Source organism: Balaenoptera borealis (assembly GCF_965194805.1).
Source record: "Balaenoptera borealis genome assembly, chromosome: 4".
Lineage (NCBI taxonomy): Eukaryota > Metazoa > Chordata > Mammalia > Artiodactyla > Balaenopteridae > Balaenoptera > Balaenoptera borealis.
This window is the reverse complement of record NC_138861.1, coordinates 52,070,839-52,090,051: the sequence shown is the minus strand read 5'-3', so window position 1 is coordinate 52,090,051 and position 19,213 is coordinate 52,070,839. Positions and strand designations below refer to the sequence as shown.

At 35.4% G+C, this 19,213-nt stretch overlaps 1 protein-coding gene across 8 annotated transcripts in view; it reads right to left on the bottom strand.

Moving 5' to 3' along the window:
• Positions 1-19,213, bottom strand: part of LIN54 (lin-54 DREAM MuvB core complex component) — a 70,681-nt gene that overhangs the window by 37,150 nt on the left and 14,318 nt on the right. For all 8 annotated transcript variants that reach the window (XM_082391118.1, XM_082391122.1, XM_082391120.1 and 5 more), the window contains exons 3-4: positions 15,702-15,825; positions 9,265-9,407 (exon numbers count right to left, since the gene is read on the bottom strand). In XM_082391118.1, the coding sequence (XP_082247244.1) occupies positions 9,265-9,407; positions 15,702-15,825 (267 nt within the window). The remainder of the gene's footprint in view (positions 1-9,264; positions 9,408-15,701; positions 15,826-19,213) is intronic.

Below are 19,213 nucleotides of genomic sequence, written 5' to 3'. Positions count from 1 at the left end.
GAAGGAACGTCAGGACTTCTCTTTTTCTTTTCTCTCTAGTTTCATACCACCTTGTCTATACCACACAACTTAGCACCTACTTCATTGTTCATTATTGTTTTACATGCATTGAATTTTGTCTGCCCAACCACTGTAAGCTCTTCCATAGTTCCCACAGCCTCAGCACACAGCACACATGGACCTCAATAAATATTGATAGCCACTCAAAAACGGAGAATGGAAGAGTGACTCTTTGTAACAGGAAATCTTCATTATTGTTCAGGCTTCCAGTTTCCTGCCTAACTAATGTCAACTACCTTTGTTAATATAGCACTACTAGGCTATATATGGATGATTACACTACAGACTGCTTATTGCTAACCAAAATCCATATTCTCTTCTGCTTCCTAGGCATAGAGCCAGATTTTATTTCCTAGGCTCCCTTGTAGTAAGGTAAGCCTACAAGACTGAGCTTTAGCTAGTGAAGTGAATGATGTAACATCCATCTGGTCTGGTCCATAAAAGCCTCCCAACATGTGCTTTTCCATGTCTTTTCCCTTCCAGTTGGCTGGAGTGGAGATAACCTTCGGGGAGACTGAGAACATCATTCAGTTTATTGTAATTTCTAGCCCACTATAAATACTAGCATTTAAAAAATAAAACTGTCACATTACTTTTTAAAATGCATTCAATGGAATCAAATCAACATACTGATTTGATACTCACGAGTATCTATTATATTTTTAAAAATATAAACAAAGAACTCTTTAGCAGTCAGAAATTTATATTATTCCTTTTCCTCTGTGAACTTGTGTTTGAATTCCATATCCTCTAAAAATTTTATTCTAGTGTAACATTTTTATCCTTGAAATTCTTTTATCATAATTCTCTGAAACAAAAAGATGTATTTATGTAAAGCTCTAAGTGTTAAATAATTTTGTCTTGAGTTCATAATACAATTATTGTATACACTTAAAACAACAAATATATTACAAATTGTGATTATTACAATATAAAAAGACTTTATTGAAATGCATCTTTCAATAAGATGATCAGACTCATTTTAAAAGATTACTTCCTGTATCCATAAATGAATATTTCGTATCACTACAGAGTTTAGCATCAATTCTATTCCTGTGTTTTTATAAATACTGAAAAATATTATTTTCACAAATAAGTTTATATGAACAGAAGGATATTTATTGTAATAATATACATTAATACTTGGAATTCCTTCTGAGTTTTATACAAAAATCACATTGTATTCTACCATCAAAAATTATTTTTAATGATCTGTAAACTTACTTACGTCCTCCTTCAATTTATTAGGGAAAAAAAATTGGAAACTCTGAACTACAAGCAAAAGAATTAATAATCTGCAGTTGTTTGTTTCTCAGTTTCTAGGAAATATGTCATAAAGGCTTTTTACCAAAACCTATCAAATGACAGGTGCACTGTTTACCCGAATACATGCAGAAATAGGAAAAAAATTTTTTTAATTGTTAACTTCTTGAGGTGATAATAATGTTCTTTATCTTAACAGAGGTTTTTTTCGTTGCATAGATGTATGCATTTTAGCTGAAAACATCCAAATGTTTAAGATTTGCATATTTCAGTATATGTGAATTTTACCTCAAAAGGAAAAAGAAAACCCTCTAAACAAGTAGTGAATTCTAGTTAATGGTATGCTTGATGGAATATCTGGGGGGACGTATACTGAACATGTGCAACTTACTCTGAAATGCATTTTAAAAATAAGATGATTAATGGATAGAGGGATGGGTAAATAAATGATGAAGCAACTATAGTAAAATGTTGAATCTAGAATTTAATTATAGAAGCTTTATAGAATTCTACCCAAGCTAAAAGATCTAAAAGTAGAAAGAGTTCAATAAGTTATACTGGTCATAGATTTCAGAGAAGTGAGAAACTTTTCTTGAACCATGTGTACGTAGCTTATGCTCTGAAATTCCTTCCCTGGGAGTTAAGTACATTCTGCATCCTAAATGGCTATGTGATGATTCAATTACTTACCACAGGCAGGGCAAACAGGAAAGATCTGTTTGCCAAATAAGGCCAAAAAAGAAGAGCACTCCCCTGGGTAGAAGAGAAAAACTGACAAGAAGTATGTATAAGGTGTATTCAAGGATGTCCAGGATAATTTGCATAGACTCTTAAAAGAGTAGTATATTTTGAAGACGTATTCATGTTCATTATAAAGATAGTCAGGAAAAAAAAAAGAACCCATCAACATTACATAAAGTGTGACAGGCCTGACATTTTAGAAATATTTACTTACTCTAAGACCAAATTAGTGAGAAAGAAAGGGTTTTGAGGTTTCTAACCCTCAATTCTTTAATCCAATTTTCCAGGACCCAAGCTCTGCAGACTTTTACCATTTTTGAACTTCAGTTATCCAAAAGTTTAACTATCCTGAAGTCTTTCTGATCAGACTTGATATGAATCAACAGCCCAGCTTCACTCCTTGTGCTAAGTTATCTACCTTTCATAGAACATAGTTTCCCCACCCTAGATGTGTAAGCTTTAAAAAAAAAAAAAAGCCCAGATGGCCATTCTAAAATGAAAGCTAGACTTAAAGATAACCTAGATGTTGCAACCATTAGATAAGGACTTTAAGATAACTATGATTAATTATGTTAACAGACCTAGTGGGAAACGAAGACAACCGTGCAATGAAACAGAGGGGAACTGCAGCAGAGAAATGGAACTATAAAAAAGAGCCAAATGGAAATGCTAGAAATAGAGTAAACACAATGATCAGAGATGAAGAAGTCCTTCAATGGGCCCTTTAGTAGACTCCACGCAACTGAGGAAAGAACCAATTAATCTGAAGATAGGTCAGTAGAAATTATCCAAGCTGAAACACAAAGAAAAAGGAGTGGGGGCGGGGGGGGCAGAACAGAGCATCTAAGAGCTACGGAACTATCTCAGTCTAACATTTTTGAAACTGGAGTTCTAGAATGAAAAGAAAGAATGAGGCAGAAGAAGATTTGAAGAGATATGGTCAAAAGTTTTCCAAAAAGACAATAAATCACAGGTCTGAGAAGCCTTTAAAATCAAGACAAATATATATTTTAAAAAGAAAAGAACAACAACAAAACAGATATCTGGACACATAATAGTCAAATGACAGAAATCCAAATATAAAGAGAAAATCTTGACAGCAGCTAGGAAAAGAAAAAAAAAGACATTATATACAGGGAGAAAATAGACAAAAATTACAACATTATTTCTCAGCAGAAATTATGCAATCTAGAAGTCAATGAAGTGATATTTTTAAAGTATGGGGAAAACTGACAACCAAAAATCTTTTACCTAGCAGAAATATCTTTCAAAAATAATGGCAAAATAAGACTTCTTCAGGCAAACAAAAGCTGAAAGAATTTCTTATAAGCAGATTTTCATTAAAAGAAACATCAAAGAAAGTTCTTTAGGGAGGAGTTTGATACCAGACAGAGACCGGGGCCTACATAAAGAAAGCATACGTAGGATTCAGTTCAAATGAAAACAAACACAGGATTTGTTTTTCTTAATTTTTAATCATTTTAAAAGGTAATTCTGTGTAAAGCAAAAACACTAGAATCTATTATGGAGTTTATAACATGTAAAAGTAAAATGTTTAACAATGATAGCTCAAAGGATGGGAGGGAGGAATTGGGAGCACTCTATATAAGGTTCTTACCCTACACGAAGGGATATAAATTTGAAGGTAGACTGTGATAAGTCAAAAATTTATATTTGACTCGAGAGCAACCAAAAAAAAAAAATTAAAGTATAACATGCCAATAGTGCAGGTAAAATAGAATCATAAAAAATACTCAATTCGCCCCCAAAAAAAGGCAGAAAAAGAGTTAAAGAAAAAGAGGCACCTCCCTGCTGGTCCAGTGCGTAGGACTCCCCCCTCCCAATGTAGGGGGACCAGGTTCCATCCAAGGTCGGGGAACTGGATCCCGCATGCCGCAAGTAAAAAGCCCACATATCGCAACTAACCAGTCCTTGTACCACAACTAAAGATCCTGCATGCTGCAACTAAGACCCAGCACAGACAAAATAAAAAAAATAATAATAAATTGTACATAAACAAATATTAAAAAAAGAAAGAAAGAAAAAGAACAGATGGGAAAAAGAAAAAGTAACTAGTAAGATGGAAGATTTAAAATCAATCATAACAAAACTTTATTAAGTGTAAAAGCCTAGAAATATTGATTTTTTTATACTGACCACATATCTAATCATCTTTTTTTATATTGACCACATATATAACCATCAATTAAATTTATACATTAATTCTAATAGTTCAATAGCAGATTCTTATATTTTACACATATATTATAATGTAAATTGTGACAAATTTTTACTTTCTTTTGAAGCTCTATGCCACTTATTTCTTTTTCTTGCCTTACTGCATTAACTCAGAGCTGCAGTAGAAACGAACAAGTGTTGAAAGTGGGTATCTTTGTTCAACATTCACCATTACATGAAGTTTGATGTATTCGTCCTCATTTTCAAGTTACAAAAGTATTTATTTTTACTGTTTCAAGTAGTTTTAACCAGAATGAAGGCTGGCTATTTTCAGAATTTTTCTGCATGTATTGAGATTGTCAAATAATTATTTTTTCCTATTAATGTTGGGAATTAAATGGATAGATTTTTTTTAATGTCAAATCGTTGTACTTCTGAAATAAACTAAAATATGCCATGAAAAAAAAATACTAAAAGGCAAGAATAAGATTACAGGACAAAAGATACATTAAATGTCCGAAACTAGAAGATAACAGTATTACTGAAATCTAAAGTAAAAAGAAAGCAAACCTTGCAGAATCATGCTTTCATTAGCTTAATACTTATTTGCATGTCTAATAAATACTTAAGAAAACTGAGGATTACTTTAGAAAATAAATATAATGGAAGAAATCTGCCCCAAAAGACAACTACAATATCAAGTAAATTGAGAAAACATTAGATGTGCCCGACTTTCCACAAGGAACCTGGTAACATTAGTTTCAAAGATGGAGAAGAGAGTGAGCATGGTCTGCAAACTGTAATGAGAACAAGCAAGGAAGACACTTATTCCCTAGGCCCCCCTTCCAGGCTCGATGGTATAAAGGGCTGAAGGAGAGTCATCACTTAAGAGGTCTGCAGGGGAAGCAGTACCATTGGTAAGAGTCAGGTATCCATTAGAGTAAGAAAATAAAAAGAATATTCAGCAAAGAGGTTGAGGATTTGGGGGATTATTTTGCTTATGAACTCCAAATAGGGCACAGTGGAAGGATTTTAAGAGTTGGGGATGGGTGGTGGGTAACGGGACAGAAGATACTGACAACTTTAAGGAGATTAGATGTGGGAAATGAAAGGTAATCTAGGAGTCTGGGCCTTTTGATGGTACCCTGTATAAACAGGAACAAATAATGAGAGAAGTCCTGGCAGATTCAAGGCAGATGGTGGTCAGACTGTGAGTGCTGGCAGGGAAGGAAGAATGGGTGCTTGAGGTTTCCTTTTGACCACTTTTGATCAATGGGAGCAAAGACATCTCCAGCAAATCCTTACTTTTTAGTCTTTTTCTTAATTGACATTTCTATGACATTTGAAATTGTAGACCGGCATCATTCTTGAAACCATCCTCCCTTCTCATTTTTTTAAGTTTCTCATACTTCCTCTCTTATCATTCCTTCTCTTCCACTGGCTCTTTTCTTCTGCTAACTCTTAATATTCTGTGGTTCAGTCCTGCTTTTCTTTTCACTCCACACACAACCGCATGCTCCCTGGTTAAATTCATCTATCCACATAGTTTTAGCCACTGCCTATATTCAGCTTCCTAATGGACATCCTCCTCTAGACAAGCAGTGGGTACTTCCATGACAAACGTCTCCAAGAACTGAACAATATCTCTTTGCCCAAACCAGCCATGCCTTCTGTATTTCCTCTCTAGTATGAAAGGATAACGGGATGTTTTCTCCGATCTTAAAATGTGGCTCTAGTGAAACCCCCAAAGCTGAGAACTACAAATGATAAACTCCCCTACACTCTAAAAAGAACAACACATCCATGCCAGAGTTGCTTAAAGACAGCATCTCTATCATCCACCTCCCACCTACTGAAAATGAAACAAAACAAAACAAGATTAGAAACAGAAGTGAATTCATAAACATAGAGAATGCTAGGGCTTTACAACCTTAGTGAGAACAAAAGCAGGGGTTCTCCAAGAAAACCTCTGGGACAGACTGGGTGATAACTACAAGAAGGGAAACTGACATCTGAATCTTTGGCTGGCAACATACTGAGATAAAGAGACTCTTAAAAGCCCGGAAGAACCTGACTTATCCCCAGGAGTTTAGGCCATATGTGAACACAGAAACTGGTCCCAGCCTGGAGAATTCTGAAAGCAAGAGGTTGGATGGAGCTTCAAAATGGCAGAGCAAGGACTCAGAGGACAGCAGTTAGATGAGCTACACGTCTACCACTGGGTTCTATAGGTTTCCCATTAGCCAAATACAACAGATGCTGCAGAAGGGCTAAAGCATCTCGGTAGGCCAAAGACATGTGCCTTCTTGAGGAAGGAGACTCAGCAGTAACAGGCTGTAGGTGGACTACAGGAGGGAAGAGATAGTTAGCAGCCTGCCAAAGGCAGCTGGAGTGTGCACCATAAAAGGGACCTGGGCAATGTGGGCATACCACTCGGGCCTCCAAAAACCATCCTAAATGCACAAGTCTAAAAGGCCACACTTGGACACCTGCCACACAGAGGACATTGGCAATTGGATTACAATACTCCCAGTCACATAAAACTTTGTCCTTTCTCTTCTAATTTTCCTTCCAATCAGAAGCCAAAAGCAGAAAGAAGGAAGAATAAGAAGAGTGAAGAAACAGATAATACTCCTCTACTGCATGGTCCCTGAGTCATGATTAGGTCTGAGTTACAGCCATGCAACTGGATGTAAGGTTTGAAGTAGACTTTTCACACCTTTGAATTTAATCATCAAAATAAGGCTTGTTCTTATAGTAAAAACGACATCTTGTCAAGAGCCAGGGAAGGAAGATTCAACATGACATGGCTAAAGTCAAGGATAAGAGAAAAATAAAGCTAGTTCTTATTTGTATGCCATCAGATATAGCCCACATACCAGTCCACAGTGCCACCATCTACTGTGTTCTTCAGGTTAGGAATCTAGGAGTCATTGCTTAGGTTCTCCCCCTCCCTAATACCCTGACATCCAGTCATTATGTCTTAAACCTCTTTCAACACGTCTCCCCTCCCTAATACCCTGACATCCAGTCATTATGTCTTAAACCTCTTTCAACACGTCTCTTCTTCCTAGCCCCTTAGCTACTAGTCTAGCTCAAATGTGAAGTACTAAAATACTCTAATTTAGTGATTTTCTACCCTGGCCTACACTTTAAATTTTTTAAATATTAAATCTAATACTTAGACCCCAACCTAGAGACTGACTTAAGTGGGATCAGGTGGAGGCCAGCCAGGAGTTTTTTCGAGAGGTCTCCAGGTGCTTCCAAAGTGTAGCCAAGGTTGAGAATAACTAACCCAACTGGTCTCTTCTAGAATCCAGCCTTACCTTCCTCCAAACTATCTTTCATTATGCTACAGAGTCATCTTTTTTGAAATGCAAATCTCATATTATCCTAGAGCAGTTGTTTTTAATCTAGGCTACACTCATTATAATCACTTAGCGTTAAAAAATCCTGATACCAGGCCAAACTCCAGACCAATTAAAACAGCGTCTTTGGGGATAAGAACCAGGCATTGGTATTTATTAAAGCTCCCCAGGTGATTCCAATGTGCAGACAAGGTTGAGAACCACTGTCCTAGAAGCAACGGGAAGTCACAGAAAGTCTTTAAGAACAGTAAAATCCAAACTCCCCTGAGGGTAACGAAACCTTCCATCTAACTTCAGCACCCTCGGCTCTCACACTACCAAAGCAATGTAGCTCCCTACACTACCCTTTTACACGGGGCCACGCTTTTACACTTTTGTGTAAAGTATTATCTCAATTTGGAAAGCTCCTATGCTCACCCATAGCTAAGGCCCAAACCACCTTTAAGGTTAAGACCTTTCAGGAACAGCATCCTTTGTATAACCCTCCTCCGACAGACACAACAGGGCTCTTCAATCCACCTGTGACCGTTATGATTCTGTAGGGCAGTTCTTAATGTTTAACTCTAACTTCCCTACTGAACTACCTGAAATTTAAAACTTATCTTATTCATGCTTTTATCCCCAGTGCCTATCACTATGCCGAGCACATAGTGAGCACTCAAATATCTGTTGAATTCATTCCATTTAAGTAGATAATTATCTGTATTATCATGCAGGTAGAATCCCATTTTAATAAACTGTAACAGACATCATATTTATACACTATAGTCAAGTCTCATTAAAACAGAAACCAACAGTTAGACTTTTTAAACATGTAAGGCAAACGTGTAATGTTTGTTCTACTCATGAATAGTAGCAAATTAAGGAAAAAGGCAGGTACAAAGGGCAGTGTGTTTCCAGAATCGCAAGGGTGGCACCTTACAGAATAATGATGCTTGGCTTTCCACCTGAATATGTCCTTTAAGACATACTTGTTCCAAAATGTTATGCTGGTATAATGACATCTGTATGTTTTAGGAAAGTGAGCTAAGACTACTTAACTTGACCTAAAATGACAGGTACTTTGCCCCCTTAAAAAGAAAACAAATTATGACAAGCTTTCAAATGCTTTGAATGAGTTGTGTTAAGCCTAAAAAACCCGAATGATATGATCACCAGCATTTGATGGCAATTTCTAGTACTATGGGTACTCTGTTACCCAGCAAAAGCTCAGCTCTCCATAAAATCAAGGACAGCTTAAGCAGAAGACACCGAATATTTTATTTTTTAAAAAGTTACATTTAACATTTTATATTTACAGAGTATATATGTGACTGACCCAAAGACAATAATTTTGCACAAGTATTAACTGAAGAGGATCCAAACACCTACATAATGCACCTCGTTCAGAAGATTTACGTTGTACCCACATTCACAAGGGCCATTAAAATAATCTTAGCATGCAAAATGATAACTGTGTAACTATGCGTTCAGGGTAAGTTTTTTATCTGTCGTATATCCTTGATTACTAAATTAATCCGATATTCACCAAATACCTATTAACTGTTTGGGAATATATTAAAATATTAAAATTGAAGTATCTGAAGTGACTAGTAAGAAAACAAAGTCATTAACCACAATACTTGGCGTTTGTGGCTAATTTTTTTTTTTTTACCTTATTTGGCGATTTCAAAGGTGAGATGGCTATTTTATTTGGTGTCTGTGTTGTAGAATTTAAAGTTGATCCAATAACACCACTTTCAGATATTGTTATGGTCTTTGATGGAGTCCCGGGAGTAGACTGTGAAAGAACCCTACCTGCAAATGAGAGGCAGCACATCAGTTTGACTCTTTTCAATAATCATATAAAAATGTATTTGATGATGATTTATACCCACAAGGACTGTAGTATATATGTTCAATATTTCATACGCAGCCACTTATGAACTGAAACACTTAAGTAGGTCTAATGAACTATGGTGAACCTAGGCAGAAGGAAACAAAACAATGCTTCTTAGTAACACTTAGTATTTTAATACCACCTTATGAAAGTCCACGAAAACACTTCTGCTCACATTCTCATCAATACTGCTTTGTGTTTTGTTTGTTTTTTTGGCCACACCACTCGGCTTGTGGGATCTTAGTTTCCCAACCAGGGACTGAACCAGAGCCCTCGGTAGTGAAAGCGCCGAGTCCTAACCATTGGATTGCCAGGGAATTCCCTCATCTATAGTGTTAGGTTATATCTATAAGAAAATAGGCTCAGGACAACTAAGGAACAAGTCCTGTGTAACACAGCTCCTCAAAGTTAGGACTTGAATCCAAGTCTTAAAACTTCAGTCTCTGTTCTCTACTATACCTCAGCTTCTTCTCTTTGAACTGAAACCATTCAGGATACAATTTAAGTCCACATCTATAAAACAGATAGTCACTGAACTAACTTGAACACTGGTTTAATACTGTCTCATTTTAGTCTGCCAAAAGGGAAAAAAAAAATTCTTCTAGCTGTCCTGGCCAGATTCCAACAAGAATGCTGTGTTCCCTTCTGGAAATATCCTTCAGGAACAACACAGAAAAACTATAGTGTGTCTGGATGGCTTATGGAATTGGAAATCATATCACAAGGAGTTGAAATATTGAATTTTTATCCTAGGCGAGAGAGGAATACAAAGACATGACACAGCTCCAAATTCCTGAAAGACTGTGTGATACTGCTATTCACCGTTCTGGCGCCAACCTCCTCCCCTTCCATTCTGGGCACACGGTAGGACTGCCCTTCCTACCCGTCCCTGCTGCTCCCTATGGCTAGATTAGGGCCATACGACTAGTTCTGACCAACAAATTATGAGTAGAAGTGATGTGTGTCATTTCTGGGTCAGAACATTTACTGCCTATGCAAGACCTTCCAAAGCTCTCTTTTCCTCACCGCGTCTGAGACGGTGGCTCATCCATCAGCCGGGGTCCTTGAAGGACCATGATGAGAAGAGCCCCCTTTCTAACCCACAGTAGACATGCAGATAACCATGAAGTATGAATACAAAATAAAATTTGTGTTTTTTTAAACTTCCGAGATTTAAAGACTGTTTATTATGGCAGAGAACCAAGACTGTCCTGATTGATCCACGCTGTCAAGTTGAAGGATTAGAACCACTCTGTATCCATCAGATGCACACACTAATATACAGAAACAGAAAATTTTCAGTTAAGCAGTAAGAAAGAACTTCTAACAAAAATTTCCAATTGAAACGACTGTTTCTTTATGAGTGCGTTTCTACTCACTGAAGGTGTTCAAAACAGATGCTGGATAATCAAATCCACTGGCTGAAGAGGAACTCCAAGCACTCAAGAAACAGAGAAGGTAGATAACTAAATTATCTCTAAAATCCCTTTAGATGCTATGATTTAACTTACAGATACAGTTAGAGATGAAAGAGAGAGGGAGAGATGAAGAGAAAAAGGGAAAAAGAGAAAAAAAAGAAGGGTCTTACCCTTCAAACAAAAATAGAGAACTAGCATGTAAGAGTTTCAGGGCTGTTTTTTTTCCTAATAACAATGCGACAGTATACTTTTTTTTTTTTTTTTTTTAATGAATCAAGTTTTGTCTGACACGTGAATTTTTAAAATATTTTAAATATATTTTTTCAATTTCTTTTAGTACACGATTACATTTTATATTATTGACATATTCCTTAATGAATTTCAGTTGAGAGTTTTGCTAGGGTTTTTTTAGGCTGAATTACATCATAACTAAATAAGTCAATTCTATATAAACTAAATGAATCTATATCAAATATTTTTAGAAGGGCACCCTCAAATTTGGAGCCTGCCTGAAGTAGCATGTTTGTCTGTTCTGGTTTCCAAAACTAATACCTCTGGGATAAGCCTAAAGCCCCAACAATCATTATTTTAAGAAAAGAAACTACCAATAAAGACACATTTTCATAAAATGATCATCATTTACAGTTATTACTATAATTTCTTATTTGTTAAGCATTACATACATCTCAGAAAACATACACATAAAAATCCTCTATTCCTGAGGATAACTGATACCAGAAAAAGGCCACTTCAAGTGAATTACATTTAAAACAAGGACAAAAATTTCATTGTAAATAACAAAAAAAAAACCTTAAAACTAAAACTTTTTTTGCTTATATTTAACAAAAATTCAGTTTATAATTATAACTATACTATCTCTTAGAATGAACTGTTTAATTTGAGGGGGAGAGGATTCTTCTGAAAATTAGTAATGACAGCACAATGACAGATTCTGTTTGATGGGCGCAACATGATGATACAGAAGATTATTTCTGCCAAAATATTTTAGGATTTCATCAATTTTCCCAAGAACCCTCTATATCCTTTAAAATTCAAATTATTCTTTTTTGAAGGGCCACTTGTTTTTCATCCACATAGCATTTCTCTTGATTAATCTCCAAATCCCTGTTTATCCTTGGCTCCACAGACAGATTCAAGAAAGTATACAAGTTATACAGTTTCACCTTGAAATCAATTTGCAAAGCATTTTACACTCTACTGTCAGGTATTCTCCAAGAATCAAAAGAGACATAACCAAAAAGCTACAGATGGGACAGGCTGGGGGCAGAGAGCTAGCTTATTGGAGCCAGGACTAATTCTATAAGAGATTAATTCATTAGTGAATATTTTCACATTGATGGAGTTTGCTCTGCTATAGCAGCAACCTTGTACCTTGGGAGCTCTGATAACGAGGACCTCTGTACCTCACTTAACCACCTCAAAAGTCATGTGAAGTGGTTGGTATCAACATTTTACAGAAAGGAGTAAGATGAACAGAAAATATATTTACCCAAGATCACAGAGAAAATGAACAGAAGACCCGTAACTAAAACCCAAGAATCCTAATAGCTCCTCCCATACACCACACTGCCTCCGTGATATACACATTCACTCAACAATACACATTCACTGAACCACATCTATGTGCTAGAAGCTGTGCTAGGTATCGGAGAGTCATAAAAAGCCAGTCATAAAAGGACAAATACTGTACGATTCCACTTACACGAGATACATGGAAAAGTCAAATTGACAGAGACAGTCTCTGCTAGGGGCTGGGGGAAGGAAGGAATTGGGAAGTTATTGTTTAACGTATACAAAGATTTAGTTTTGCAATGTGAAAAAAGTCCTAGAGACGGACAGTGGTGATGGTTGCACAACAACGTGAATGTACTTAACACCACCAGTGGTTAAAATGGTCAACTTTATGTTATGTGTATTTATCACAATTTTTAAAAAAATAATTAATCTTTAAAAACTAGATGGCAAACAAAATCCAAAATTACTATTAAGAAAAATCTTAAGTGTAATAGGGGAGACAGACAGACAAGGAAACCAAGTATTACAACATACCATGACTAATGGAAACATTAAAAGCCAGTGTGAAATTTAACAGAAGTCTGATTAAAGTTAAGTATTTGGTAGGTATAACCAAGTTTTATGGAAATATATAGGAGATGGTCAGAGAAAAGAGAACCTAACTAAACATAGGGATCAAAAACTTCCAAGACAGGTGGAGATAATCCAAAGATAAAATGGATGAGTCAGCCATAAGGAAAGCAAAAAAAGTCATTTCAGGTAAAAGCAACAGTGCCAAGAGCCTAAGTTCTGAGAGAACATGGGCCATTTGGTGATCTCTTGAAATAAGTTATATCAGTAGGTCTGCAGCTAATACGAGGTGAAAATGAAAAAGGTATGTGTTATATGATAAATGACTTTAATGTTAAGAAAGCTCTGGCATTTGAACTTATTCCTGAAGGATTAAGGCCAAGAAATGGATATGGCCAAGAAAATTTAAGCAAGGGTGTGACAAGATCATATTTGCATTTTAGAAAAATTGATTTTATACAAACACTAAGCTCATCTTGATTAAAAGACAGAAAAAGATACCCATCTTCCATGAAAAGCCCAAAGGTCATTAAAAAGCAGTCTAAATGTAATTTGAAAGATCATTAGCTATAATATAAAGATAATGGAACCTCCTTGTGATAAGACAATTCAGCAGGAGAGCTACTTTGGTGGTTTAAAATTTGGCTTACATTAATTTAAAAAGCTATAAACTACTAGTTAACAGTAGAAATTATCCCTCCAAACTGAACTTAATGCCAACAGTTCTAGTGAAATTTAATAGAAGTCTATCTCTATGCATTTTGGGAGGGCTAATACGTCTGTCTGTAATTAAAAGGTGAAGCTATGATTAGTGTGCAACACACTGTAAATCACCCAAAGACCCAGCAATGACACCCATTATACTCAAATGTAAGAGAGGTGAAATCTTGACATTACCAAATAGTCACTCAGACACTTCTGCAAAACCACAATTATTTACCATACAATTCCCCTTCGCCCCTACATAATTAAAAGTTTTAAGGGACTCTCTCAAACTCAAAAACAGTAAAGAACATTGCACTGAGACATTCCTCCTCGTTAACCACCTCTACCCACCCAACCTCCTAAGGGTCTGGTGGTCCCTTTATCATCAACATATCCAAGCCTTACTCACTTTCAGCCAACTGAAGCCCACTTCCTGAAGCAGCTCTAAATCCAAACCCTTTCCAGTTTTTCCTCTGGGGCCATACCTATCTCCCATGACAGCCCTCTAGATACGAGCATCCTATACCATCCCAAATCTCTACTGAAGGCCAAAAGAACAAGAGAACATTCACTCACCCAACACTGCCCTCAAACTACAATCTCCCCATGCCTTCTCTCACTTGCTAAACAGAGAAGCTTCCCTATATATTATAATTCAAAGCCTAGGAAAATGATAATTTCACTGCCACTGACTTCAGAGCTGCCTACTGCTATACTGTCTGTAAATTTATCAAAGACAGTAGGAGGTGGTTTTAATACATATCCCAGGGATGGTTAATTAACATTTGAAGTACCTTCATCAAGAATACACATTCTAGAAATGGGTAATTAGCATTTGAAAGTCTCTAGTCAAAGTCTACCACCCAGAGGTGCTTCCATAAGCTATTAGAACAGTGGAAATTAAAAATGAGCTCCTAAATGGTGAAAGGAGTAATGTTAGTATAGCTCTGAATTAAAGACCAGTCACCACAGCTGTGTGATTTTCTCCAGAAGTACTGAGGTGCTTGCCAGGCAAGAAGAAATAAGAGAGCCGGGCTTAACCAAGCCATTACAGAAAGAGAGAGTGAAAAGAGAATCAATGGTGTTTTCAGGGAGCAATAATGATGGGTCATGAACTTCATGCTGAGTAAGAAAGAATTTGAGGACTGGAAAGGGATTATTAATGAGAAAGTGGAAGAGTTAATGGATCAGAGATTTCAAAGTGAAAGAATTACTAGATTGGAAGTACAAAGGCAGATAAACTAGAATAATAAAGAGTGAAAACCTCAACGTCAAGATTTCTGAGGTGTTATTGGTGATGACATATTTTAAAAGTACATAATAATAGAGAACTGGGCCACACTGAGGAATTTGCTGGTAAAAGTAATATAACTAAAATTCTGTTCTCACTTAAGTAATTATTATCATTGTGATAATTTTCTGTTTCATAGAGAACTGCATACAGAGAATATTAAAATACTGAAACCAAAAATTCAAACAGAAACCATGAAATACTATACTCTCACATATATTACTTTAAACCTAATAGACTTATTAGCATGTGCTCTACAGACAAATTGCCTGGATTCAAATTCCAACTTGGCCATTTACTAGCTGAGTGCCTGTTTCCACACTGGCAAAATGGGGATGTTATTAGTACCTACCCCATAGGATTGCCAGAGGATTATATATGTCACTCTATGTAAAGAGCTAAGAATAGCGTGGAGGCCATAGCAAACACTATGTAAATGTTAGCTAGTATTATCAGAGTCTGAGACTTCACTACTTTAAAGGTATACCAAAAACGAAAGAGGCTAAAGTAATGGACTGATTTTGAGATAAGGCATTTTGCTTGAAGGATACATTTAATAGGTGTAACATTTCTTACGAACCAGTTTGATTTATAGTAATAAGCACTAAAACATTTCAAGGTGGTAGAACAGCCTTTTTTAAACCTAAAAGGAAGGTAAATATTTAGCTAAACAAACTATAAAGAAATATAACCTGCAATGACTGGTGGTGATACTTGAGTTGTCTGTCCTGTAACTGCTTTACTATTAATTGGTTTTGCAAAGATCAGCTTCGTGATTACTGGACCAGAGGTTGGTGTTCGAGGCTTCTTCGCAATCTGAAATATATAAATAACTATAAAGGCCATTGTTTCTATAAAACACCTATTCAATTAAAATTAGACAAGATTGATATACAGAAGTACATGTAAAACCAGCTCATTTAACAAAACATATCTAAGTATTGACGTTAAAAACATTTAAAATGCAGCCATTCATTAAAATACTAATATGATCACATCCTTAAGCCATTATACAATAATACCTTTGGATTTTATTGCAAATCCTTATTTTAGTCTCTGGGACATATGCATATAATGAAAAACAAATTAATTTTTAAAAATAATGTTTAATGTTCAATAATAATGTTTAAAATAACCATTTAATAATAATAATGAAACACAGATATGGCACAGCAATATCCTTTTCCAAATAACTAATTATTCAATAATAAAAAGATGGAGTAGAGTACGTTAAGAAAGCATAGTGCAAATGATAAATATAATTTCATTGGCCCCTGGAAGCAAAATATAAATACACATAAAAGATAGGCTCATGATTATATCTTCAACTTTAGATCTATATATCAGGGGCAGATAAATGAGGAACTGCACAAGTTAACACCCTAGGATACAAAGAGACATGTTTGGCAAAACAAAGACTATTCTAAAGGTGAAGCCTCTGAAATATTATTTACTAAAATACAGTTTACTAGACTATAAATTGTTTGAAGGGAGGGTCTGTGTTTTATTCATCTCTGCTTTTACATTATACTATGTTTTATTCATCTCTGCTTTTACATTATACATGGTACACTGTTGCCCTAAACTAAAATTCTCCACAAGTCAAGGAAGGTAGAGTTACCAATGTTCTCATACTGAAATTGCAATGTATGCAAAGCACAGCTTTTTCTAAAGGTCAGAAGCAGAAATTTAGCAATGATAAAAATCATAGACTTTCAGAGCAGGAAGGACATTAAATACTAATTTTATCTTTGGCAGATTGAATATTGAGGCCCTGAAAGTACTATTATTGGAAATAATAACTCAAAATGAACAAACATGACCAACTTAAACGACAAAACATACCAGAAGCTGTAACTGATTACAGAACTAAGTAAATATCAGCTTTGTGCTCAAACTATAAATTAAACTTAATAACATATTTTCTTACACTTAGAATATATTACTTTCTTACACTCAGAACATATTACTGACAAAACAAAATGTAAAGGAAACACAAATCACCTTTTAAAAAAATGAACCAAAGAGATCCCCTACTATATTAAAAAATATCCAGCTTGCAAAACTCTGATATACCCAAATAAATCCATAATTGTACTTTTAAAAACTGATGCAATTTGGGAGACACACAGAGAAAATATTTCCCAAGTGTATTTACAGGCCTAAAACTCTAAAATAAGTTAGAATATGTTGTCTATTGACTTAGTATTAAGAATCTCAAGAGGTAGAGGTACTGATATTCTTGGAAATCTGTGTCTCCAAATAGATAATCTTAGCTATAGAGTTTGGGAACTTAAAGTATTTCCCCATTTTTAACTGATTTTCACAATCATAAAACTATATGAATACTTACCAACCAGGAAAAAAATGTAAACAATATGACCAAAAGCACATTAATTATTCAAATGAACAACCTCAACTTGCCCTTGTGGTTTTGTTTCTTTAGTGTAGCATTGCTGAGAATAAGGATTTCCAGTTCTGTCAAGGAACCAGGCTTTTTGCATTATGAATTCTAAACTACCCTAGAACAAATTTACTTTATTAAATAAAACAGAGCATAAAGGATCATTTTTTAACAAATGTATCTAATTAGCAGATTAAAACAAAAATGAATCAAAGAAGGAAATTTACAAATAAGACTGCCCAAAATGAGATCACATAATACATGCAGGTAATTTTGGGCACTGTGTTATACAGATTCAGGAACTAATAAGGAGTTATGTTGTTCCAGACGGCTAATTATCTATTATTCTTATATACTATGCACAAGAAGCACAGGAAAGTGTTTATGTATCTGTGATTAAGTGTAACTATACCTCTTTGTTACGGCCTCTGGCCTCAACTGTCACCTTTCGAGATGGGTCTCCTTCTTCTACCCTTTCCTATTGTCCACACCCTAGTAAGTTTCAATACTCGGATTAAATTTAAGACAATGCTGAGAACCGTCTGGGAAAAAAATCAGGGGATCATACACACCATGTAAAAGTAAACCAAATATTCTGTTGCCTAAAATGGACACAGATAGATGTGTAGCTTTTTGTTTGTTTTTTCTGTGCTTCAGTGCTTCAGAGCTTTATAGGCTACTCTTGAGTTGAAAAGATTTGAGTTGCCTAAAAATAACTGGACAAGTAGAACAATATTCTAAATGGGGTTTCTTTTGTTTTTGTTTTTAAACAGAAGTTCTTTTTAAATAAATAGAATCAGATTTTATAAAAGTAAGGACAAGAAGAGAAGTTATAAGAATTAGACCCCAGTCTTTGTTTTTATTGTCAATACTTAGGAGATTATAGTAGAAAACTAGTGGATACAAGTAAACTGGTCTTACAAACAGTATGTATACATTGCTCTTGTAAATGAAAAAAAAAAAAAATGACATTCTGATGTACATTTTCAGTATCTTGCGAACATGGTTATGATTCACATCCCCAAAGCCAGATAAACTCTGGTAAACCAATAAAAACAAGTTTTAAAACTGATTAAAACACAAGCTGAGGACAAGGTGCTTGATGGTGATAGGATATCTCATTCAAGAGATCCTCACCAAAAAAAGTAAAAGGAAGTCAGAATTAAGTGAGAGACGACAGTGAACAAGAAAGAGCACTAAATGTTTAATAGTGGCAGAAGGGACATGGACAAATTATAAAGTTTGAGAAATCTTATGAAGTTCTTAAATAAAAAGCCTGTGAAAAATAAGTTTCTAACTATTTTGCCAACATAATAACCAAAACATTACTTCTAATATCAGCTAAGAGTGGATAGTTCCCCAAACCTTCCTCCTTCCTTATACACCTGCTTTACTTCTCTAACTCATGCCTTCTTTCTAAAAGCCAACTCTTTCAAACAGGAAATGCATTTGTGTTCCCTGGTCTTAAGTGGATCATTGTATTTCTAAGAGTAGTGGTGACCTAAAAAGGCCTATTGGGCATGAAAAATGGGGAAACACTTAACATATGTTCTGGTAACCTTCTATCTTAGGGTCCTATTCATACTAACAATGGGTACCATTTTGAAGGATTCTCAATGTTTTGAGAACCATACCAAAGAGTTATCTTTTCTTATGTGTTTCATCACGATCAAATAGCCATCTTACAGCTAAAATCAAAAACTCAGAGAAAATAAGTAGCCTATCCAAAGTTCCACAGCTGGGAGGGCAGCAGAGAAGAGACTGAAATCCAGTTGGTCCAATTCTAAACCTTCCATCACA